Genomic DNA, 24,300 nt, shown 5'->3' on the forward strand with positions numbered 1-24,300 from the left:
TAGCTGAGAGCCAGGGAACCACATATTTTGAGGCCTGAAGGGAATGGGGTTATGATTGAAGATTGTGTACCAAAACGAGGGACAGGGTGGAGTCCTTAATCACCCTGGAGATCAGGGTTTGTTTCGAGCATTTCTAATGGACACTTTGACCTCCTCCCTGAAACATAGGCCACCTTGTAAAGAATTAGTTTCAAAACAGGAAGCTTGTCTAAGGGAAGTAGGTCAGAGGTGATACACGATCCCATTGACACGTCTTGAAGGGATCTGGCATTGAAGCTCTTCACGAATGGAGTGCTGTAACCCGAAATCCAAGCAGAGCATTTGCGTGGTCCAGACAAGCGGACAGTATCATTTACTAATGTGCCCCGGTCTTGAAAGCCGAGGAGGGCTAGCACACACAGATGAAAGTCCATTTGACTGCCCCGCCAATCAGTGTTCATTGGTACTCTCGTCACGGTCAATTTCAAGATTCAGGACAGTGTTCAAAGGGGCAAGGCATCAAAACAGTAAGTGGCTGTCAGCTGGTGCAGAACTACCATTTTCTCTCTGCATACACAACGTGTGCAATCTCATGTAGGGACAGAAAACATAGGGAGACTGGGGTACAAATTATGTTCTAATTTTAAAACTAGTTTCCACAAATGCAATTTGCTGCTCTCAACTAACACAGGCATTAACACATACCTTTAACTGCATGAACTTTGCACACAATGAGTTACAACAAAAAAATCCAACATTAAGTTGTACTGCTATTGTAATGTTTGTCCAACACAGATGTAGGTGCACAATGCAGCTGCAAAGAACCACAAGTAACCCATTCTAATGGCCCCCGCTTCCTATACTCATAACCAAATATGGTCTGTACAAATTTCCTTCTGTAACTCACATCACTGAAAAATAAAATATAATCAAGAATGATATGCGTATTTTAGTGTATTGTACCAAGTGAATTACCATGTTTGAGAAATGTGGATTTGTAAAAGAATTAGCAAAAAGAAAAGTCTGCAAAGCAAATGAAACATCAACTCCTCTTTGAATTACGGAACTGCAAAACACGAATTTACCAACAGGCTTTTACATTTTCTTTCATGAGGCGAGCTATTTATTTCTTCACACAGCACAACTCCACTCCCTGAAATAGGAAGGCTTTTATGAGTGTTTGAGAGGTTTAGGACCACACCAAACTCAATGACTTAATTTGAGGGAGGAGAAGTGGCAGGAGGAAAGAAATGACTATTAAAAGACCCAACAAAGGCAGAGCTTTAGCTGCTTAAAGATTTACCACATTTTCCGTCCAAAGGGACAGCCTGGGGTAACGATTGACACATTAATTGCTGAAAAGGTTGATTAAATAGAAGAAGAATCTGACGTCTCAATGGAATGTAGGCCTACCAGTCTGTTTAGTTATTGAAGAGAGTACAGACCATGTCGCAAACCACTCCCACAGCTCTGGATCAGAGAACTAAAGAGCATGGAAACATTTTTCAACAGTCGCAAACATTAGCTATAATCAACAAATCAAGGACGGGAACCTCATATCTACTGCTGTGTAGTGTGAAATGAAAATGTGTGTCCACTTGGAAAATTCAGTTGATAAACTGGATTACATGGTCTTCTGATCATCTTTACATATCAGTAATGCATCATCTATGCACCTCTTTCCTACTACAATGTCGTAGTAACAGGGGTTGTTTGTCACACATGTGCATCTCTTCAAAATCAAACACATGCAGGCTATACACAGGCAGGCCAGACTGAGCAACTGTACTGCCCATGGTTCTCCCGCATATTTGGTGGAATATATTCTGCTCGAACTGAAAAAAGTTCATAGTAAGGTTTATTTCTGCTAATCCTATTGTCTCAATATACTCTCTACCCGTAGAATATCAGTGTATATTGCTTCCAAGTCAAGGGTTACAAGGCTCTCATGGTATGGGCTAAAGGTGAGATCCTTGATCAGTCAACAAATTCTTAGTGTAATTTAGATATGGCATTTTTAGGATCTCTGGCCCATAGAAAAAGTGACAGAATTGAATTAGGTGTTCCAAAACGGATATGATCACAGATACAATTTTGCTTCTGACTAGTATTAATTTATGCATCTTTGGTAAGATATAGAAATAGATTATTCTGGGTTGTTCGGCAATCAGGAAGCCAACCAGCATCAATCCCTTCCTTTTCTAGATGGCTTATTTCACCGTGTATGTCATTTGTAGGGTGCAAGCTCAATTTTCTACAGTGTTGGTCATTCTGCTCTAAAGTCACTTAAAGGTAGGGCTATTGCACCCCCTTTATCTGCTTGTTTAATTTCAAGATTTTCAAATTTCTTAGCTTGGTTCAATGCTTCTCGCCACGCTTCTCTCTCTGCAACAGGCAGGTTGTAATTTTTTTTTTAAAGCCACTTTTGTTTTACCATTGTATCAAGGTCTTGAACACAAGGTTTCAGTTACGAGCTACCAGTGTCTGAGGGAGAGCCTAGCCACTGATAGGGACCCACTGTATTTATTTAGGGTCTTTGTAACGCGCGTCAAGAGATCCTGGGCAGAGCGCCCTCCAGAGACTGGCACAGGAAGTACAGAGACTCACAAAAACTAGGTCATACAAGCAGGAAGGTTGTATTGTAAGAGCCGTTGAGCCCGATATCAGCCGCCGTGATCTCCGGTGCCCGGCAGATAAAATGGCGCTTGTACATCGAGAGCCGTCCGCCGGCCGGGCTGAGAGTGGAGCTGCCGTGATGGAATGACCCTGCCACCGGAGAGGACCCCAGGACGACTGGACGGCAAGCGCCTACACCCTTCCCTGAATCGGTCCTCCCCCGGGCATACCGCTGGAGCCAGGAACACGCTACGGGGCTCAGGCGTCAGTCAAGACGGCGTCTCCATTGCTCGCACCGAGACCACCCGGGAGAGGCATTGAAGCGACGCGTGCCAGCTGATACCCACCTCCATAGCCGAAGATTGGGGGCCTGCACAGCCCCGAGAACACCCACAGGGATCACCACAATAAATCGGGGACCGCAATCTTGGATTATCCTGGAAAATGCATCTTCCATAATGGTCATACTCTGCAGAGTGGATGCTTTAAGTTTTTACCCCACTTTAACATTGACATTGTTTAGAGAAAACTGAGCGGCAGCAGCTGGCGGCACCGAGTTAGTCAGCTGGTGCACGTAGAAGCCACAGTGATACCTGCACATCCTTGTCCACCAAAAGACCATTTGAAAATGCCTGACTTTAACATGGCCGCCGGGGCCTATGCCTGATACTTTGAATGTGGCACTACTAGGGCTGCTCTCCCTTTACAGCTCTGAGCTGTGAGAAGCGGTGAAAGCGGAGGTGGGGACAACGGACCTTGCTCCCCGTACGGCGGTTCCACCCTCCGAGGCATCTGGGCTGAGGCTCACATGAGGTTCCCCGTGAACAGCTCTGCTTTCCGTTGGTGCCAGGGTGAAACTAATATAATCTGTGATGTTACGCCTAGCATGCCAAGCCTGACAATCTTATAGTGGCCCGCAGTCACCTTTGGGCGCTCTCCAATACAGTCACCCCACACAGTGATCACTCCAAAAATACTGCCTGTACCTGCCTAAAATGACAGCCGCAACAAACCCTCCTGCGTCTCTCCTGACCTTATCTCCCTCCTCCCCCTCCCCCCTACCCCTCCCCACTCTACTCTTCTCCACTTTCCTGCTACTGACCTTTGCCCTCACCTGTCCTGGCCCTTAGTCCCCACCCTGTTTATCTGTGAATTTTCCCTCGTCAATTTTGTCTGACGCCCGATGGAGCTACCTGGTTTAGCTATAGGGGAGGTAGTTCGGGGATTTCCTCCTTGGACGTCACCTACCCAGTCGGTCTTTAGACAGACTTCCTTTCATCTCTCCCGTCATCTCTTCCCACACCCTCCCTCTATTTATGTGTCTCCTCCTCTCCTCTCTCAATGTATTGAGACTGAACTATTTTGTCCGATGCCCATTGGAGCGACCTGATTTAGCTATAGGGGAGACAGTTCGGGGATTCCCTCCTTGGTCGTCACCTACCTAGTCGGTCTTTAGACAGACTTCCTTTCGACTCTCCTGGTGGTCTCTTCCCTTATCCTCCCTTTTTCATCTCCCCTGCCCCCTCCGCTACTTTTCCCTCTCCTTTCTCTCCTCTCCTAATGTTTTGCCTATTTTTTGATGTATTGTATAATTGTTGATCTTTTTCTGTTACATTGTTGATTCTCATGTAAAGCGCTCCGATACCTTCGGGTCTAGCCAGCGCTATATAAAACTCTTTAAATAAAAATAAAATAAAAAATAAATAAATAAAAACCGTTTTAAATGGCTGCACCCTCCTCCCCTCCCTTGGGAACACAAAGTGATGCAAGTTTGATCTGGGAGTTTTCTTTGAAAACCTGTATCAGAAGCAGAGTAAATAGTGGAGGGGTGTTGATCAAAGAAACTAAAGTCTGATTTTCCTGAAGAAATTTATAGTTGTTTCTGAACTGAAATATATAGTCTCTCTGGGATGAGACAACCCCACTCCCTTGTTGTTTCTTTTAGAACATTCGTCTCCATTTCATTCAGCTGAATTTCATTTACATTTTCCACTAAAACACTAATTAGCCCCTCCCTTTGACGCAAGCCATGACCGGTGATTCTGGTGTCCATTCTACCTGAAAAGCACCCTTGTTGAGGTTCTGCATCTTCCTCCGCCTCTCCTTCTCCGACCTCTGCTTACAAAATGATGCCTTTGGTTTGGGTCAGGTTGGGAAAAGGGGTAGCCAATATTTGGCTGCTTGAGTGGTCAACCGGAGGTACCGAGGTTATTTCCAAACCAATACTTACTTCACTTGAGCAGAAGTCCCGTTTTTTGTCAGCTTGTGGTGAAAGTTGGGTGTAATTATCTTCTTTCACACATGGGTAAGTAGTATCCTGCACAAGCTATTAAACATGTTTAATTTTGCTAAATTTGCGATGATCAAAAACGTTTTACATTTGGACATTTATGAGTTTAACTATTCAAGTTTTTTGGGACAATGGAGACTAAATCTTATCTTTCATGCTAACTTCCCTGGCTGCAATCTCAATGAGCATTTTATCAGAAATGTTTCAGGGAAGTGGTCATCAGTATGAGCCAGTCCAGGCTGTATTTCAATGCAATCAGAGACCAGTCTCTACTGAACGTAATACAGAAAGATTTTGGGTTCATTAGTTACTAACTAATAGGGCCACTATTGGCTCCGAGACAGTCTGTCATCATAGCCTTGTGTATAGCGGCTTTCATCTGATTCCGCTTCAGGCTGATCAAACCTTCCCAGCCATCAATGTGACAGACTGCCTGTGCAGATTCATGCATCCCTAAATTGATGTCGGCAATAAAATCTAGATATAGGCTAAACCTGCCTCCTCAGACATGACGCCTAGTTATCCAGGCATGACAGATGCAACGGGTGGCACGGGGTGACACGAAGTCTCATGACATTGGACACTCACAATGAAAAAACCACATTACAATACCAGAATATGCATGGATGTTATATACAGGTGGACCTCTTGTAATTCCTGCAGTGAATCCTCTGCTCACAGTTAACAGCAATGAAAGGGAAATGAGTGGAATGTAATGCCACCCAATGTGTAGTCCCAACACAATAACACTGTACCACAAGATTAGGTATGTGGGCCCCAAAGTTGGAGTGCTTTGTATCCGCAGGAGAACAATCATATTAAGGGGTTCCTTAAGAAGGACCTACCAGTGGCAGAGCTAGTCGTCTGTTCCTCATCACCACGACCTAGTCATTAGTAATGATGACTACCCTAGGAGCTCTTAGTAAGATTGCCTTTTTTGTTGTGATTACACAGCTCCTAAGAAAGATGTCTTTTCAGCTGCTGTATGTGATTTCAGAGTATGGTTTATACCTTCCTGAACAGTGGAACCAATACGATCAAAATGAATGCGTAGAGGATGATTACTAAGGATGCCGACCATGCACCGCTTGTGATGGGTAGAAGAATGCCACTTGTATTTGGTAGATTGAAGCAACACTTTACTGGGGGGGCTAGGCACCATCAGCCTGTCTGTGCCTCACTCTAGTGGGGTCCTCATCTGGTGAGGAAGCTTTAGATAGGCTGCTGTGGCTCTAAAATGGCAAGGGAAAATGTTCACCCTTCTGGATCCTTTTGCTACGCGATTTCCCCATGGTGGGAACAAAATGACAGTACGTGGAAGAAGGAGTGCACCTGGGGTGTACTCACTACATAATGATTCAAGGTTCAAAATCAATCCACCAAAATCAGCCCAATTAGGTAGTGCTAACCCTAAAACCGCTACCCACTGAAAGATTAGACCTGCCTAAAAGGCGCAGAATGTACTTCAAGTATATTTTGCTACTAGAAAGTGTTATGGATCAGGCCAGGATCCACCAAGGAACAGCAATTATGTTTTCATTATATGAATCTGACAGAAATCAGCATAATTAAAGCAACACCAATGTTGTTTGTTTCCGGATTTTTTCCTTAACACCAGAGTATGAATTGTGATCTTATTTTCAAACAGCACAGTTTTTTAAACGGTATGATAAAACTCAATTATATGTCTTACATATATGCCATAAACATTAGATTGGCATATTACACATATAAACTTAAGCAGGTGTACATTCCATATGTATATAACTAGAACAAGCAGGCGAAGAATGAAAAGAAGCTCCTTTTATACTAAAATAGTACACAATTAATTTAGATGTAAACTTAAAGCCCTTGGGGTTTTTCAGCTTGAAAATCATTTGCAGAAACGCTCACGTTTTCTTACAGTTATTGATGGTATTTCTGTAAATACATGCAATTCTTGCCAGGGTAGCCTGTTTGCCTAATGGACCAGTTAAATCTTCGACACTTGATAAATAATATTCCTGATCCATTAGAACGTGATTATTAGCCAGCACATTCACACTGTGAAAAGGAAATTCCAGTATATTCTGTATTTTAGTATCTATATAGCAGGATTGAATTTATGCAATTTCACATTTCCAGGAAAGTTAATGTTCAATATCTAGCTCAAAAGTAGTCCTTATTAGGATGGCTTTACAAATTACAAGGCAACCTCCTTCAATCTTGCTCTTTAAGCATTTTCTGAAGGTAGAAAGTACTTGTTATTTTATTTATTTATTTTTATTACTCTCTGGCTTTTGTCCTTCCACTGCTCACTTTTAGGGAACAACTTTTTCTGCCTAAGTATGTGGATTTCAGCTCTCCCCACCCCTAAAATTCCTGCCACCCCCTAGTCTTGCTGTCTCTCTTGTATACTTCTTCCCCTCCTCCCACCACCCCCTGGGTACTCCATGTTGCGGTCACCCTCGTATTCTGCTTTTTTAATGTATGCCCACTATGCTCCCTGTTGCATTTCCCACTCCTGTGGTGGGTGGGTGTGTGTGTGTATCATACATTCAAACACGTATGTACACACAAACGCATATATAATTTAATTATGGAGGACCAGGCAGCAATTGCCCAGGGCCCTCCATGAAAGAGCATTTGCAAACTTACACTTTATTGAATTGATGATGTAAGTTTTACCGGCCATCTTAGATCAGGCAATAAAAAACATAAAATAATGTAGTACCTACACCATTTTGCAGGTGTGCACATGCGTGGTGAGGCATGCACGCTCCTATAGAATGAGGCAACTGTTAACGGTGACAGTGGCCTCACACCTTTTTCTTTCCAATACTAAATAGCACTGGCAAAAACATTGCTTTTTACCAGTGCTGTTCGGCATTGCCAAAAAGTGCTGGAAAAATTAGCAGCTTCCAAAGGCTAGTGCTATAGTCTTTGCCAATGAATGTTTTTATTATGCAACTTGTAACTTAATATGCAAATTATATATAGTCTTAAAGATTTCATGCTGCAAGATTTCCATTTTGAAATTGTCAAAGAAATGCACAAGAATTAAAATCGGTGTTAATTACTCATTAATGAGAGTATTAACCATGGCAGTGTAGATCCACGGGGGCTGGATCCATGCCATACTTTCAGGCTGACAACATAAAAGTAGGTGTACTTCGAAGGAATCCAAATTGAAATCCATTCCTAGTCCGCGAGTACAAAAATAGCTCAAGACTCAGACCCTCATGAACCAAAGTTGGATATTACTGCAACATACGTTGAACAAAACTTAAAATGTCATAGCATCGAAACAAAGAAACAAGTTGGACAGCTCGAGAATGCTGCATTTTAACCAAGGAGCACATTTTATAGAATAGTTAAGAAAGATGGACGAGTGAACGAAGGAAGCATCTGACATGGGGGTTACTCACAAGATACCACTGCTGGGGAAACTTGGGATCCGTCGGCTCGGTGATCAGATCCCTCTTCCGCCTGCGCTTCGAGACCTGCTGCTCCAGCCAGTGCACCTGAAAAGAAACCACAGTTAAACAAGCTTTCCACCAAGTCGCTGTACAGCAAACAGAATCGTCTCAAATCAGCGGTGGACTGTAGCAGGGAGACAGAGCATTGCGGATGAGCGAGGGATTGCAGGACTATTTACTGCACTTGGATGAGATAGTAGAGTTCAGGGAGGGCTTGTGATATACAGCAGTCAGAGGTGGAGCCGCGCTCAAAGATAGGCAGCCTCAACTCACTGTAAAAACCAATCTTCAGACTACAGACCAGGGAGTAGGGGATACAGGAGTTCTTTGAAAGGAGATGTCCAGGTCAACCAGGATCCCAGGAATAAGGTACCAAGATCTTTACCCTTCAGTGGTGAGCTCTGTAGTAACACTACAAGTTAGTACAGTTTCACAGCTTAATATTGCTATCCATACGTCATAGCACGAAATTAACATTCCTCTGCTTCACTTTATCTTTTAAAGACAAAAATTTGTTATTTTAATATATTTTCTGACCTAGGTATTGCATCAGAGAGTTCATATGAACGCTCTCATTAACAACGTTGGTGCTTCAATGCACGGTAAGCTGGATTATTTTTCACCCAGATTTCTGTTTTGATAAATTGAAGTCAATGTTACTTCACAATCTGTGCCATGTTTAATTTGAGCTGGTGGTTTCCGGTGCTCAGCACCAGCATTTAGCTGTGAACACCGGTCCTTAACCCGTTGCGTGCTCGCGTCGGAAACCTCCGCACTGCAGCGGATTCTATGCCGCGGTAAAGAGGTTAAGGCAGCGGTGGCGCTGATCATGTAATTTAGTGATGAGCACATCAACAGTTGTGTAGTAATTCAAATTACATTAAAAATGACTAATACCTGCCGCCCAAGCAATTATTCTAGCATTGGGGGCCAGGAATAGTTTGAATTGTCACACTTGTACGAGTGTAATGGTTAGTAGTTGTGTTGGCAGGGTCCTTGGCCGTGCTAGCGGGGGCAATGGGTGGTGCAAGCTACATTGGACTCCTGATGAGGGCACTGACACTAAGTTTCTTACAAATTAGGCGTGCCACTCCCTTCTCTTTTACGGTGTGCCATTTTGTTGTTTTTTTTCAGTAAAATTTTTATTGAAAATTATATTTACATGGTGCATCACGTATACATGGGAGGTCATTTACAGAGAAAGCAGATATAGAGTGCCATGGGGGAGGGGGTAGGGGATGTTACAGGGAGTTACACAAGTCCATCATCTTGGCATTTCTGACTGTGGCTGTGCCGTTCCTGGCAGTGTGTTCCGTTAGTTCGTGCCCTCGTAACAATATTCTTAGTCTGCCCTCCGCCCCTCCTTGATGTCCTTTCAATAGTCTCTCGCACGTTTGTTGATTGCCCACTCCCCTAGTCCCAGCGGCCGAGAAAGAAGGGGAAGAGAAGAAAAGGGAGTGGAGAAGCTATCGGTAGAGGGAGTATTTGTTGTACTGTGCATGAGCAGTGCCTGTGACTCAGTTGAGGCTCCTGTGGCTGCGTTGCTTGTTACTACGGCGGCTTGTGTGAGGACAGGTAGTTGTCCAGTGATCGCCACATTTCGCATTTCTCGTGGGAAGTCTGTGTGTGTTTGGCCGTTATGGTGTCTGCCCCCTTAGGAATGTAACCCAGTTGAACCATGCCTTAAAAGTGGCTTTCGCTGTGTCCTTCCAGTTGTTCAGTATCGTCTTAGCTGCTGCCGTCAGGAGTAGGTCAATCAGGTCCCTGTCTGCTTTAGTTTTGATTGAGGGAGCCACGAAGCCTATGGCCAGACTGTGGAACTCAAGTTGGAGTGAGGCGCCTGTTATGTCATTTATCAGTGTGCCTATCATGTCCCAGAACTTCTTGACCTTGGTGCAGTGGAACAGGAGGTGTGCTAGATCTCCTGTTTGCTTGTTACAGTTCCAGCAGGAGTCGCTTTCTCTAATTCCTATGGAAGGTAGGCGGGCGGGGGTCCAGTAAGCTTTGTGTATCAGCCAGAATTTGGTTTGGTCTAGGGTGGTTGTTACTTTCTTCCTCGACGTGGATGTCCAGAGTTCAGTCCTCTCCCCCTCGCTAAGCTCTCTACCTATGAGAGTTTCCCAGTATGATGTGACCTTGTTGTTAAGTTTTGTGGACTTGGGCTTAGGACTTTGTACAGGTGCGCTACCTGGTGCCTTGTTTGTTTAGGTTGGTAGCGTATTGCAGGATTGAGGGTGTTTGTTAAGGCCTGCCTTGCTAGTCGCCACTTTGATCTTTAGGAAGTTGTATAATTCGATGTTGTACAGTTTGTGTTCATCTTTGAGTGCGTCAAACGTGGTGTGTTGACCATGTTGATGTAGTTGGTTAACTGTGGAGATGCCATGTTTGTACCAAGAGTGTATGTCTAGTGTTCTGTCTCTGTATTTGATTCTGGGGTTGTGCCATATGGACGCAACCTGCGAGTTCCTCACACTTGGGGCTAGAAGCCTGTCTATCCTAAGGAGGGCCTTCCTTGTGTTCCTTAGAATAGGGTTATGTCTGATTGCGGGGTCTTTGCTTGCCGTGAGTAGTGCGATGGGTTCCATGCCTCCCAGTAGCTTCCTCTCTGAGAGCCATGCTGGGTGTATTCTTGTTCGGGGGTCAACCAGTGTAGTCCTTGTTTCGCTATACATGCTGTTTGGAATATCTTAAAGTTTGTTATATTGAGGCCTCCCAGGCTCTTGGCTAGTCTGAGTTTCTGTAGGCTAAGTCTAGGCTTCTTGCCCTTCCACAGGAAGGTGTTGAGCAGTTTGTCTAGTTTTTTATGGAAGTCCGCTGTGTTGATCAATGGAAGCAAATTAAGCATGTAGTTCACTATCGGCGTGAGCATCATCTTGACTGTTTCCACCCTTCCCCACCATGTGGTGAATTTGGGTGACCACCCCTCTGTCCGTTCTTTGATTTTACGTAGTATTGCTTGCTCGTTCTGATCTAGGGTGGACCGGAGGTCCTTCTCGAAGAGGATGTGTGCCATTTTGTTAACTGCGGATTTTAATTGAACCGAATGCTTCAAAAGAAACGTCAACAGAAGTGTAGAATGCATTTTGTTAAAGCTTGCACAAAGACTGCATAGACAATAGGGGCTATTTTAGGTTGGTTTACAGAACGGCGTTAGGATGCCAGCCAAAGTAGCCCATCCCTTGTAACAGAATTGAAACCAAGGTTTCTACTGAACACCCGGGCAGCCCTAATCCCTCTTAACATTGCAGGAAGGGGCGAGCCTGGCAAGTGGAAGCAATGGCCCTGGGTCCATTGTTCTCAGCCCAGAACGTGTTTACTTCTAGATGCACGGAATTCAATTTCAAAACGGTAAAATGGATGCTCATAAATGGAAAACTGAACAAAGAAGACGAACAACAAAAGTAGTAACTGCAAGAGCTGAAGGTCGCAGCACAAAGTAGTGAATGGCTGTTTGGGTTGGTAAACTGGGCAAGATTCCGGCATTGAGCCTGCTGAACATTAAAACGTTTTACTCAGATTAGCTGACTGCTGTGACTATCAGTCACTTTACAGCACAGATGGGCATTGGAGATGCATGACCATAACAAAATGCCATGTTTGCTCTATGGAAGTGATGCAGACAATGAGTAGGATTGGGGGGGGAAAAGGAGGCCGTGATCACAAAGTGCCTGTGTAGTGAGGATGCTGAACCGGATGTAGGTCCCCAATATGTTTTTTAGATATGGTGTTCTCCAAGGCCCTTAAAATTATACATACGCACATAATTAAGCGTAAATATTATATATAGATTTATTTAAAAGTCCTAACTTCTTGGCTCGGCTGAGTAAAAGAAAGAGGACATGCACTTGTGACGCATTGCAAAATAAGTTGTGGTTTAATTTGCTTTCCAGACAGCATGAACCATGGTGTGTGCCTCTCTCTCTCTCTATCCCTCCCTCCGCGTATCCCTCTCTGCGCATCCCTCCCTCCCTCTGCATATCCCTCTCTGCGCATCCCTCCCTGCCTACCCTTCCCTGTGTATCCCTCCCGATGCATATCCCTCTCTCTCTGCGTACCCTTCCCTGCATATCCCTCCCTCTCGCTCCCTCTGCATACCCTTCCCTGCGTATCTCCATCTGTAAATCCCTCCCTCTCCGCGTATTCCTCCCTGCATGTACCTCCCTCTGCATATCCGTCTCCCTCCGTATACCTCCCTCACTTTCCCTCCGTATAGCTCCCTCGCATTCTCTCCGTATACCTCCCTCTGTATCGCTCCCTCTACCCTTTATCCCTCCCTCTCTCCGTATCCCTCTCTCTATCCCCGTATCCCTCTACCCCGTATCCCTCCCTCTACCCCGTATCCCTCCCTCTACCCCGTATCCCTCCCTCTACCCCGTATCCCTCCCTCACTTCCTCTCCGTATCCCTCCCTCTCTCCGTATCCCCCCCGAATCCCTCCCCCTCCCTTCCCCCCGGTATCCCTCATTCTGCGCATCCTCCCTCTTTGCGTATCCCTCCCTCTCTCTGCGTATCCCTCCCTCCGCGTATCCCTCCCTCCCTCTGCGTATCCCTCTCTCTGCGTATCCCTCTCTCTGCGTATCCCTCCCTCTCTGCGTATCCCTCCCTCTCTCTGCGTATCCCTCCCTCTCTCTGCGTATCCCTCCCTCTCTCTGCGTATCCCTCCCTCTCTCTGCGTATCCCTTCCTCTCTCTGCGTATCCCTCCCTCTCTCTGCGTATCTCTCTCTCCCTGCATATCCCTACCTTTCCCTCTCTGTATCTCTCCCTCTGTGTATCCCGCGTATCCCTCCCTCTCTGCGTATACCCCCGTATCTCTCCCTCCCTCCCTCCCTGCAGATCCCTCCCTCCCTGCAGATCCTTTCCCCCTCTGCAGATCCTTTCCCCCTCTGCAGATCCTTTCCCCCTCTGCAGATCCTTTCCCCCTCTGCAGATCCCTCCCTCCCTCCGCATATCCCTCCCTCCGCATATCCCTCCCTCTGCATATCCCTCCCTCCCTCTGCATATCTCTCCCTCCCTCTGCATATCTCTCCCTCCCTCCCTCTGCATATCTCTCCCTCCCTCCCTCTGCATATCTCTCCCTCCCTCCGCATATCCCTCCCTCTGCATATCCCTCCCTCCCTCCCTCTGCATATCCCTCCCTCCCTCCCTCTGCATATCCCTCCCTCCCTCTGTATCACCCCGAATCCCTCCCTCTCTCCCCCGGTATCCCTCACTCTGCGTATCCCTCCCCCTCTCTGCGTATCCCTCCCCCTCTCTGCGTATCCCTCCCCCTCTCTGCGTATCCCTCCCTCCCCCTCTGCGTATCCATCCCTCCCCCTCTGCGTATCCATCCCTCCCCCTCTGCGTATCCATCCCTCCCCCTCTGCGTATCCATCCCTCCCCCTCTGCGTATCCATCCCTCCCTCTCTCTGCGTATCCATCCCTCCCTCTCTGCGTATCCATCCCTCCCTCCCTCCCTGCGTATCCATCCCTCCCTCCCTCCCTGCGTATCCATCCCTCCCTCCCTCTGCATATCCCTCCATCCCTCCCTCCCTCTGCATATCCCTCCCTCCCTCCCTTTCTCTGCATATCCCTCCCTCCCTCCCTCTCTCTGTATCACCCCGAATCCCTCCCTCTCTCTCCCGGTATCCCTCACTCTGCGTATCCCTCCCCCACTCTGCGTATCCCTCCCCCACTCTGCGTATCCCTCCCCCACTCTGCGTATCCCTCCCCCACTCTGCGTATCCCTCCCCCACTCTGCGTATCCCTCCCCCACTCTGCGTATCCCTCCCCCACTCTGCGTATCCCTCCCCCCACTCTGCGTATCCCTCCCCCCACTCTGCGTATACCTCCCCGCGTATCCCTCCCCCTCTCTGTGTATCCATCCGTCCCTCTGCATATCCCTGTCCCTCTGCATATCCCTCCCCCTCTCTGCATATCCATCCCTCCCTCTCTGCGTATCCATCCCCCCCTCTCTGCGTATCCATCCCTCCCTCCCTCTCTGCGTATCCATCCCTCCCTCCCTCTCTGCGTATCCATCCCTCCCTCCCTCTCTGCGTATCCATCCCTCCCTCCCTCCCTGCATACCCCTCCCTCCCTGCATACCCCTCCCTCCCTGCATATCCCTCCCTCCCTGCATATCCCTCCCTCCCTGCATATCCCTCCCTCCCTGCATATCCCTCCCTCCCTGCATATCCCTCCCTCCCTGCATATCCCTCCCTCCCTGCATATCCCTCCCTCTCTGCATATCCCTCCCTCTCTGCATATCCCTCCCTCTCTGCATATCCCTCCCTCTCTGCATATCCCTCCCTCTCTGCATATCCCTCCCTCCCCCTCTCTGCGTATCCCTCCCTCCCCCTCTCTGCGTATCCCTCCCTCTCCCCTTCTGCGTATCTGTCCCGCTCCCTCTGCGTATCCCTCCCTCTCTCTGCGTATCCCTCCCTGCGTATCCCTCCCTCTCTCTCTGCGTATCCCTCCCTGCGTATCCCTCCCTCTCTCTCTGCGTATCCCTCCCTCTCTCTCTCTGCGTATCCCTCCCTCTCTCTCTGCGTATACCTCCCTCTCCCTCTCTGTGTATCCCCCGTATCCCTCCCTCTCTACGTATACCCCCGTATCCCTCCCTTCCCCGGTATCCCTCCCTCTCTGTGTATCCCGCATATCCCTCCCCCTCTCTGTATCCCTCCCTCTCTGCGTATACCCCCATATCCCTCCCTCTCTCTGCGTATCCATCCCTCCCTCTCTGCGTATCCATCCCTCCCTCTCTGCGTAGCCATCCCTCCCTCCGTAGCCATCCCTCCCTCCGTAGCCATCCCTCCCTCCCTCTGCGTAGCCATCCATCCCTCCCTCTCTGCGTAGCCATCCATCCCTCCCTCTGCGTATCCATCCCTCCCTCCCTCTCTGCGTATCCATCCCTCCCTCCCTCTCTGCGTATCCATCCCTCCCTCCCTCTCTGCGTATCCATCCCTCCCTCTCTGCGTATCCATCCCTCCCTCTCTGCGTATCCATCCCTCCCTCTCTGCGTATCCATCCCTCCCTCCCTCCCTGCGTATCCATCCCTCCCTCCCTGCGTATCCCTCCCTCCCTGCGTATCCCTCCCTCCCTGCGTATCCCTCCCTCCCTCTCTGTGTATCCATTCCTCCCTCTCTGTGTATCCATTCCTCCCTCTCTGTGTATCCATTCCTCCCTCTCTGCGTATCCATCCCTCACTCTGTATACCTACCTCTCTACGAATCCCGGTATCCCTTCCTCTGTATACCTACCTCTCTACGAATCCCGGTATCCCTTCCTCTGTATCCCTCCCTCTCTGCGTATACCCCGTATCCCTCCCTCTCTGCGTATCCCTCCCTCTCTGCGTATCCCTCCCTCCCTGGGTATCCCTCCCTCCCTGGGTATCCTTCCGTCCCTGCGTATCCCTCCCTCCCTGGGTATCCTTCCGTCCCTGCGTATCCCTCCCTCCCTGGGTATCCTTCCCTCACTGCGTATCCCTCCCTCACTGGGTATCCCTCCCTCCCTGGGTATCCCTCCCTCCCTGCGTATCCCCTCCCTCCCTGCGTATCCCCTCCCTCCCTGCGTATCCCCTCCCTCCCTGCGTATCCCCTCCCTCCCTGCGTATCCCTCCCTCCCTGCGTATCCCTCCCTCCCTGCGTATCCCTCCCTCCCTGCGTATCCCTCCCTCCCTGCGTATCCCTCCCTCCCTGCGTATCCCTCCCTCTCTGCGTATCCCTCCCTCCCTGCGTATCCCTCCCTCCCTGCGTATCCCTCCCTCTCTGCGTATCCCTCCCTCCCTGCGTATCCCTCCCTCCCTGCGTATCCCTCCCTCTCTGCGTATCCCTCCCTCTCTGCGTATCCCTCCCTCTCTGCATATCCCTCCCTCCCTCCATCCCCCTCTCTGCATATCCCTCCCTCCATCCCCCTCTCTGCATATCCCTCCCTCCCTCCCCCTCTCTGCATATCCCTCCCTCCCTCCCCCTCTCTGCGTATCCCTCCCTCCCCCTCTGCGTATCCCTCCCTCCCCCTCTGCGTATCCCTTCCTCTCCCCTTCTGCGTATCCCTCCCTCTCTGCGTATCCCTCCCTCTCTGCGTATCCCTCCCTCCCCCTCTCTGCGTATCCCTCCCTCCCTGCGTATCCCTCCCTCCCTGCGTATCCCTCCCTCCCTGCGTATCCCTCCCTCCCTCCCCCTCTCTGCATATCCCTCCCCCTCTCTGCATATCCCTCCCTCCCTCCCTCCCCCTCTCTGCGTATCCCTCCCTCTCTGCGTATCCCTCCCTCGCCCTCTCTGCATCTCCCTCCCCATCTGTCCGTATCCCTCTCCCCCTCTCGCCGTATCCCTCTCCCCCTCTCTCCGTATCCTTCTCCCCCCCTCTCCGTAACCCCCCCGAATCCCTCCCTCCCTCTCTCTCTCTCTCTTCCCCCCCCGGTATCCCTCACTCTGCGTATCCCTCCCCCTCTGCGTATCCCTCCCCCTCTCTGCGTATCCCTCCCCCTGCGTATCCCTCCCCCTCCCCCTGCGTATCCCTCCCCCTCTCTCTGCGTATCCCTCCCCCTCTCTCTGCGTATCCCTCCCCCTCTCTCTGCGTATCCCTCCCCCTCTCTCTGCGTATCCCTCCCCCTCTCTCTGCGTATCCCTCCCCCTCTCTCTGCGTAACCCTCCCTCTCTGCGTATCCCTCCCTCCCTCCCTCTCTCTGCGTATCCCTCCCCCTCTCTCTGCGTAACCCTCCCTCTCTCTCTGCGTAACCCTCCCCCTCTCTCTGCGTATCCCGCCCCCTCTCTCTGCGTATCCCGCCCCCTCTCTCTGCGTATCCCTCTCCCTCTCCCTCTCCCTCTTCCCCGGTAACCCTCCCTCTGTCATCCTCCTTCTCTGCATATCCCTCCCTTTCCCTCCCTCCCTCCCTCCCTGCGTATCCCTCCCCCTCTGCGTATCCCTCCTCCTCTCTCTGCGTATCCCTCCCTCCCCTCTCTCTGCGTATCCCTCCCCCTCTGTGTATCCCTCCCTCCCCTCTGCATATCCTCCCTCCTCTCTCTCTGCATATCCTCCCTCGCCCTCTCTGCATCTCTCTCCCCCATCTGTCCGTATCCCTCTCCCCCATCTGTCCGTATCCCTCTCCCCCTCTGTCCGTATCCCTCTCCCCCTCTCTCCGTATCCCTCTCCCCCTCTCTCCGTATCCCTCTCCCCCTCTCTCCGTATCCCTCTCCCCCTCTCTCCGTATCCCTCTCCCCCTCTCTCCGTATCCCTCTCCCCCTCTCTCCGTATCCCTCTCCCCCTCTCTCCGTATCCCTCTCCGTATCCCTGTCCCCCTCTCTCCGTATCCTTCTCCCCCCTCTCCGTATCCTTCTCCCCCCTCTCCGTATCCTTCTCCCCCCCTCTCCGTAACCCCCCCGAATCCCTCCCTCCCTCCCTCTCTCTCTCTCTCTTCCCCCCCCGGTATCCCTCACTCTGCGTATCCCTCCCCCTCTGCGTATCCCTCCCCCTCTCTCTGCGTATCCCTCCCCCTCTCTGCGTATCCCTCCCCCTGCGTATCCCTCCCCCTCTCTGCGTATCCCTCCCCCTCTCTCTGCGTATCCCTCCCCCTCTCTCTGCGTATCCCTCCCCCTCTCTCTGCGTATCCCTCCCCCTCTCTCTGCGTATCCCTCCCCCTCTCTCTGCGTATCCCTCCCCCCGTCTCTGCGTATCCCTCCCCCCGTCTCTGCGTATCCCTCCCCCTCTCTGCGTATCCCTCCCTCTCTGCGTATCCCTCCCTCCCTCCCTCTGCGTATCCCTCCCCCTCCCTCTGCGTATCCCTCCCCCTCTCTCTGCGTATCCCTCCCCCTCTCTCTGCGTATCCCTCCCCCTCTCTCTGCGTATCCCTCCCCCTCTCTCTGCGTATCCCTCCCCCTCTCTGCGTATCCATCCCTCCCTCTCTGCGTATCCATCCCTCCCTCTCTGCCTATCCCTCCCTCCCTCTCTGCGTATCCCTCCCTCTCTGCGTATCCCTCCCTCCTTCTGCGTATCCCTCCCTCTTTCTGCGTATCCCTCTCTTTCTGTGTATCCCTCCCTCTCTGCGTATCCCTCCCTCTCTCTGCGTATCCCTCCCTCTCTCTCTGTGTATCCCTCCCTCTCTCTCTGTGTATCCCTCCCTCTCTCTCTGTGTATCCCTCCCTCTCTCTCTGTGTACCCCTCCCTCTCTTCCCCGGTATCCCTCCCTCTGCGCATCCTCCCTCTCTGCGTATCCCTCCCTGCGTATCCCTCCTTCTCTGCATTTCCCTCCCCGTCTCTCTCCCTCTATGCATATCCCTCCCTCCGCCTCTCTGCGTATCGCTCCCTCTGCGTAAGCCTCCATCTTTCTCTCCCCTTCTGCGTGTCCGTCCCTCTCCCTCTGCGTGTCCGTCCCTCTCCCTCTGCGGGTCCGTCCCTCTCCCTCTGCGTGTCCGTCCCTCTCCCTCTGCGTGTCCGTCCCTCTCCCTCTGCGTGTCCGTCCCTCTCCCTCTGCGTGTCCGTCCCTCTCCCTCTGCGTGTCCGTCCCTCTCCCTCTGCGTGTCCGTCCCTCTCCCTCTGCGTGTCCGTCCCTCTCCCTCTGCGTGTCCGTCCCTCTCCCTCTGCGTGTCCGTCCCTCTCCCTCTGCGTGTCCGTCCCTCTCCCTCTGCGTGTCCGTCCCTCTCCCTCTGCGTGTCCGTCCCTCTCCCTCTGCGTGTCCGTCCCTCTCCCTCTGCGTGTCCGTCCCTCTCCCTCTGCATGTCCGTCCCTCTCCCTCTGCATGTCCGTCCCTCTCCCTCTGCATGTCCGTCCCTCTCCCTCTGCATGTCCGTCCCTCTCCCTCTGCATATCCGTCCCTCTCCCTCTGCATATCCGTCCCTCTCCCTCTGCATATCCGTCCCTCTCCCTCTGCATATCCGTCCCTCTCCCTCTGCATATCCGTCCCTCTCCCTCTGCATATCCGTCCCTCTCCCTCTGCATATCCGTCCCTCTCCCTCTGCATATCCGTCCCTCTCCCTCTGCATATCCGTCCCTCTCCCTCTGCATATCCCTTCCTCACTCTGTATCCCTTCCTCACTCTGTATCCCTACCTCTCCCTCTCACTGTATCCCTCCCTGCATATCCACTGTATCCCTCCCTCTCTGCGTATCCCCCGTATCCCTCCCTCTCTCTGTATCCCTCCCTCTCTGCGTACAACCCCGTATCCCTCCCTCTGCGCATCCTCCCTCTCTGCTTATCCCTCCCTGCGTATTGCGTATCCCTCCCTCCCTGCTTGTTCCTCCTTCTCTGCATTTCCCTCCTTCTCTGCATTTCCCTCCTTGTCTCTCCCTCTATGCATGCCTCCCTCCCCCTCTCTGCGTATCCCTCCCTCTTTCTCTCCCCTTCTGCGCATCCGTCCCGCTCCCTCTGCATATCCGACCCTCTCCCTCTGCATATCCGACCCTCTCCCTCTGCATATCCGACCCTCTCCCTCTGCATATCCGACCCTCTCCCTCTGCATATCCGACCCTCTCCCTCTGCATATCCGACCCTCTCCCTCTGCATATCCGACCCTCTCCCTCTGCATATCCGACCCTCTCCCTCTGCATATCCGACCCTCTCCCTCTGCATATCCGACCCTCTCCCGGGCATATCTGTCCCTCTCTCCATCTGCGTATCCCTCCCCCTCTGCGTATCCCCCCTCTCACTCTGCGTATCCCCCTCTCTCCCTCCGTGTAGCCCTCCCCCTCTCTCTGCGTAGCCCTCCCCCTCTCTCTGCGTAGTCCTCCCCCTCTCTCTGCGTAGTCCTCCCCCTCTCTCTGCGTAGTCCTCCCCCTCTCTCTGCGTAGTCCTCCCCCCCCGCATTCTGCGTAGCCCTCCCCCCCGCATTCTGCGTAGCCCTCCCCCCCCGCATTCTGCGTAGTCCGCCCTCCCGCATTCTGCGTAGCCCTCCCTCCCGCATTCTGCGTAGCCCTCCCTCCCGCATTCTGCGTAGCCCTCCCTCTGTGCGTAGCCCTCCCTCGCTCCCTGTGATTCCCTTCTTTCCCTCCCTTACATTCCCTCCCTCCGCGTATCCCTCACACCCTCTCCTTCGCTGCGTATCCCTCACACCCTCTCCTTCTCTGCGTATCCCTCACACCCTCTCCTTCTCTGCGTATCCCTCACACCCTCTCCTTCTCCGCGTATCCCTCACACCCTCTCCTTCTCCGCGTATCCCTCAGACCCTCTCCTTCTCTGCGTATCCCTCAGACCCTCTCCTTCTCTGCGTATCCCCCTCTCCGTATCCCCCTCTCCCTCTGCGTATCCCCCTCTCCCTCTGCGTATCCCCCTCTCCCTCTGCGTATCCCCCTCTCCCTCTGCGTATCCCCCTCTCCCTCTGCGTATCCCCCTCTCCCTCTGCGTATCCCCCTCTCCCTCTGCGTATCCCCCTCTCCCTCTGTGTATCCCCCTCTGTGCATCCCCCTCTCCCTCTGTGAATCCCCCTCTGTGCATCCCCCTCTCTCCCTCTGTGAATCTCCCTCTGTGAATCCCCCTCTGCGAATCCCCCTTCTCCCTCTGTGAATCCCCCTCTCTCCCTCTGTGAATCCCACTCTCCCTCTCTGCATAACCCTCCCTCTGCACAGCCCTCCCTCTCGCCTTCTGCGTAGCCCTCCCTCTCGCCTTCTGCGTAGCCCTCCCTCTCGCCTTCTGCATTTCCTTCCCTCCCTCCCTGCGCCTCCCTCCCTCCCTGCGCCTCCCTCCCTCCCTCCACATCCCTCCCTCCCTGCGCATCCCTCCCTCCCTGCGCATCCCTCCCTCTCTGCGCATCCCTCCCTCTCTGCGCATCCCTCCCTCCCTGCGCATCCCTCCCTCCCTCTCTGCGCATCCCTCCCTCTCTGCGCATCCCTCCCTCCCTGCGCATCCCTCCCTCCCTCCCTGCGCATCCCTCCCTCCCTGCGCATCCCTCCCTCCCTGCGCATCCCTCCCTCCCTGCGCATCCCTCCCTCCCTGCGCATCCCTCCCTCCCTCTCTGCGCATCCCTCCCTCTCTGCGCATCCCTCCCTCCCTGCGCATCCCTCCCTCCCTCTCTGCGCATCCCTCCCTCCCTGCGTTTACCTTCCTCCCTTTCCCTCCCTCTGCGCATCCCTCCCTGCGCATCCCTCCCTCCCTGCGTTTCCCTGCCTCCCTGAGTTTCCCTGCGTTTCCCTGCCTCCCTGCCTTTCCCCTGCCTCCCTGCCTTTCCCCTGCCTCCCTGCCTTTCCCCTGCCTCCCTGCCTTTCCCCTGCCTCCCTGCGTTTCCCTCCCTCCCTCCCTGCGTTTCCCTCCCTCCCTCCCTGCGTTTCCCTCCCTGCGTTTCCCTCCCTCCCTCCCTGCGTTTCCCTCCCTCTGTCCTCCAATCCCCGGGCACGTCCCACCCTCTCTGCGCCCGATTCTCCCCCCCCCCCCCACCACCCAGACCCACAGGAATGATTATCCTATTATACGATTATAGTGGAGAAGTGTGGCTCACTGGTTAGAGGAGGCAGACCTGGAAGCAGAGGTCAGCCCGGGACCAGGGTTCAATTCCCGGCTCGGCGGGGTCTTGAGTCCTAAAATGTCCATGGACTCGACAATTCTCGCTCCGGTGCCTACTTGATTCACGGGCTCACACTCTGCGACTCTGGGCAATAGCTTGCTTAATCTCCACAACGGCCCCTCGCGGCGGGATGCCTGGCTTTCACCTTGCGGATACCCTGCCGGGGTTATCTCACAGGGGAATACCAGGACGGGTTGCCTAAGCAAGCGCTTAGAAACCGCTTGGTGATTTGCGCTATATAAATTCCTGTACATGTACATCCTTGTACCCCAATCCCATGGAGTCTTCTGAGGAGGATTTTGTGGGAGACGGTCAAAGGTTGCAGATAAGTCGAGCAGGATGAGGGACGCTTTTTCTCCTCAGTATAGGATGGTTCCTATACTGTCATTGGATGTTGCCATCAGTCCTCTTTTCAGTGCTGTGGTTCTTTCTGAATCCAGATTAGTTGTAGTCTAGAATCTGTTGCAGCTCGAGATGGGAGGTTAGTTGCTTGTCCGTGGCCTTACCAATCAGACTGGCTGGATAGGGCAGAAGGGAGATGGGTCCGAAGCTGCTCAGTTGGTTTGAGTCAGCTGTGGACTTCTTGAGTATGCCTTTGATTTCAAGTTTCCATTCCTCCAGAAGGCAGCTGTCATGATGGATATGTTGATGTTGTGGGTCAGAGTGTTGCGGACTGGAGAGGTTAACAGGTTATGAATGTGGTGGGGACCAGGGTGCTTAGGGCCCCTGAGCGGATGAACTACTGAGGTGTTGCTGCTGGTGAGGGTAGTCCATTAGGTCAATTGGTCATCTTGGTTAGTGGGGGATAGGTTGGCAATGAGTTGGTGCTTGAAGTTGCTGTAGATGTTTGCAATTTTACTTTGGGAGAAGTTGGATAGGTTGCAGCAGAGTAGAAGTAGTGATGCTATTGACAGATGGTTAGGTGAAGTCCTTGACTATCGAGAAAATCTCTGTGCAATGGTTGGAGCTTCCTGCGATGCAGTCCACTACTACTTTTTTGGGGGTCTCTTACTTACTGGTGATAGAACCACTTACAAGGCTGTACTATGGCACTGTCTGAAAGGTCATAACTGGCTCTCCATTTTCTTGCCAGTTGTTTGCAGTGTTGGTTGTTTTTCGTAGTTCTTCACTGTAACAGTTGGCCTGCTTGTTTGATCCGGTTTGCTTGTTGGGTGCGAGGGACTATGCGCAGTTCTTAATCCAGTTAATGAAGTTGAGGTCCTTGTCAAAGCGGTCTGTGTCTGGGCTAATCCAAGCGGAGGGCACTGGACCAGTCTGCTTCTGTGATTTTGCCCCAGCTGTGGCTTGGAATGCTGATACTAGTTGTGGTGTTGACTTTGTGAGTTGCTGGAGGGGGACTGCAGGGAGTGCACCTGAAGCCTGGGCTTAACGACCACAGTGGCTCAGAAAGAGTGGATGCGAGGCAAAGGTTGACAAGAGGCTCAGAAGCAAGACACAAAGTAGTATAAGTGGTTTAAAAGGATCAAAGGCAAGGTACAACAAGCATTTGCAATGCAATAGGTCTCGCATTACTAAAAGTTTGAGCTATTGCTGTTGCAAACAATAATGCAACGCCAATAACTCAAACTTTCAGTAATGCGAGACCTATTCAGGTGCCACGATTATACCAAAAGTAAAAAAAATAGATTTTTTTTCTATTTCTTTACCTTTGTAGCGTGCAGTCTTTCATTATTAAAAGATGCATACTAAGGCCAATGGCGTAGCTGAAAAGGAAACGCACACACAAAAGCGTGTGCGATTCCTAGGTCAGCTCAGATTCCCCGTTTTTCCCTCACTAAATGTCTTCTGCTGTGCGAGACCTAAAAAGTGGAGACAATGGGGTCAAAAGAAAGTTGCTAAAAGGTGAAAAGAACAGAGGCGCAGAGGGTGAGAGAAAGAAAGGAGGCACGTAGTAGTAAAATAAAGTCCTGAAAGCAAGAGTGAAAGGTGTGAAAAGATGCTTGGGAAATAAGAACAGAGGAGAGCTCGTGAAAGCAGAAGAGAGAACAGGAGCTGAAGCTAAGGGTGAGGGGGAGCCTCAGGTGGAAAAAGCTGGGTCCGAAAGGGTCTAGACTGGTCTGAGGAATAGACTGGTCTAAGGACCAGTCACAGGTAAGTAGGGGGGGGTAGGAGCTGTGCCTAGGCATAGAATGGAAAATCCTAGCAACTTGCGCATCCATTCGAAGACACCAGGCTGTGCATATATGGTGCAACACATCTAGAACAAAATTCCACCGTCACTCGAGATAGGGGAGTGAAAGGACTCATTAAAACAAAGATGGCAGGAGTTAAATTCGCTTAATGTGTACACCCTTTATATACACAGTGATAATCTAAAACACTAATAATCAGTACATAAATAAGTGGAACTGGATCAGTCACTGTGATAATGTTAAAGTAACAGGCCTGCCGAAGGCCATGAGGGATAGTGACATTGTATGGGTTTTAGGTGTGCTGTACCAAAGATGGGAGAGCACACAGCAGTGGTCTTGGTG

At 51.5% G+C, this 24,300-nt stretch overlaps 1 protein-coding gene across 1 annotated transcript in view; it reads right to left on the minus strand.

Annotated features, from left to right (window-relative positions):
- FURIN (furin, paired basic amino acid cleaving enzyme) overlaps window positions 1–24,300 on the minus strand; it is a 369,349-nt gene that overhangs the window by 100,114 nt on the left and 244,935 nt on the right. The window contains exon 4 of the mRNA XM_078683275.1: window positions 8,293–8,388. Coding sequence (XP_078539401.1) covers window positions 8,293–8,388 — 96 coding nt within the window. The remainder of the gene's footprint in view (window positions 1–8,292; window positions 8,389–24,300) is intronic.

The sequence above is a fragment of the Lissotriton helveticus genome, chromosome 3_1 (genome assembly GCF_964261635.1).
Source record: "Lissotriton helveticus chromosome 3_1, aLisHel1.1, whole genome shotgun sequence".
Lineage (NCBI taxonomy): Eukaryota > Metazoa > Chordata > Amphibia > Caudata > Salamandridae > Lissotriton > Lissotriton helveticus.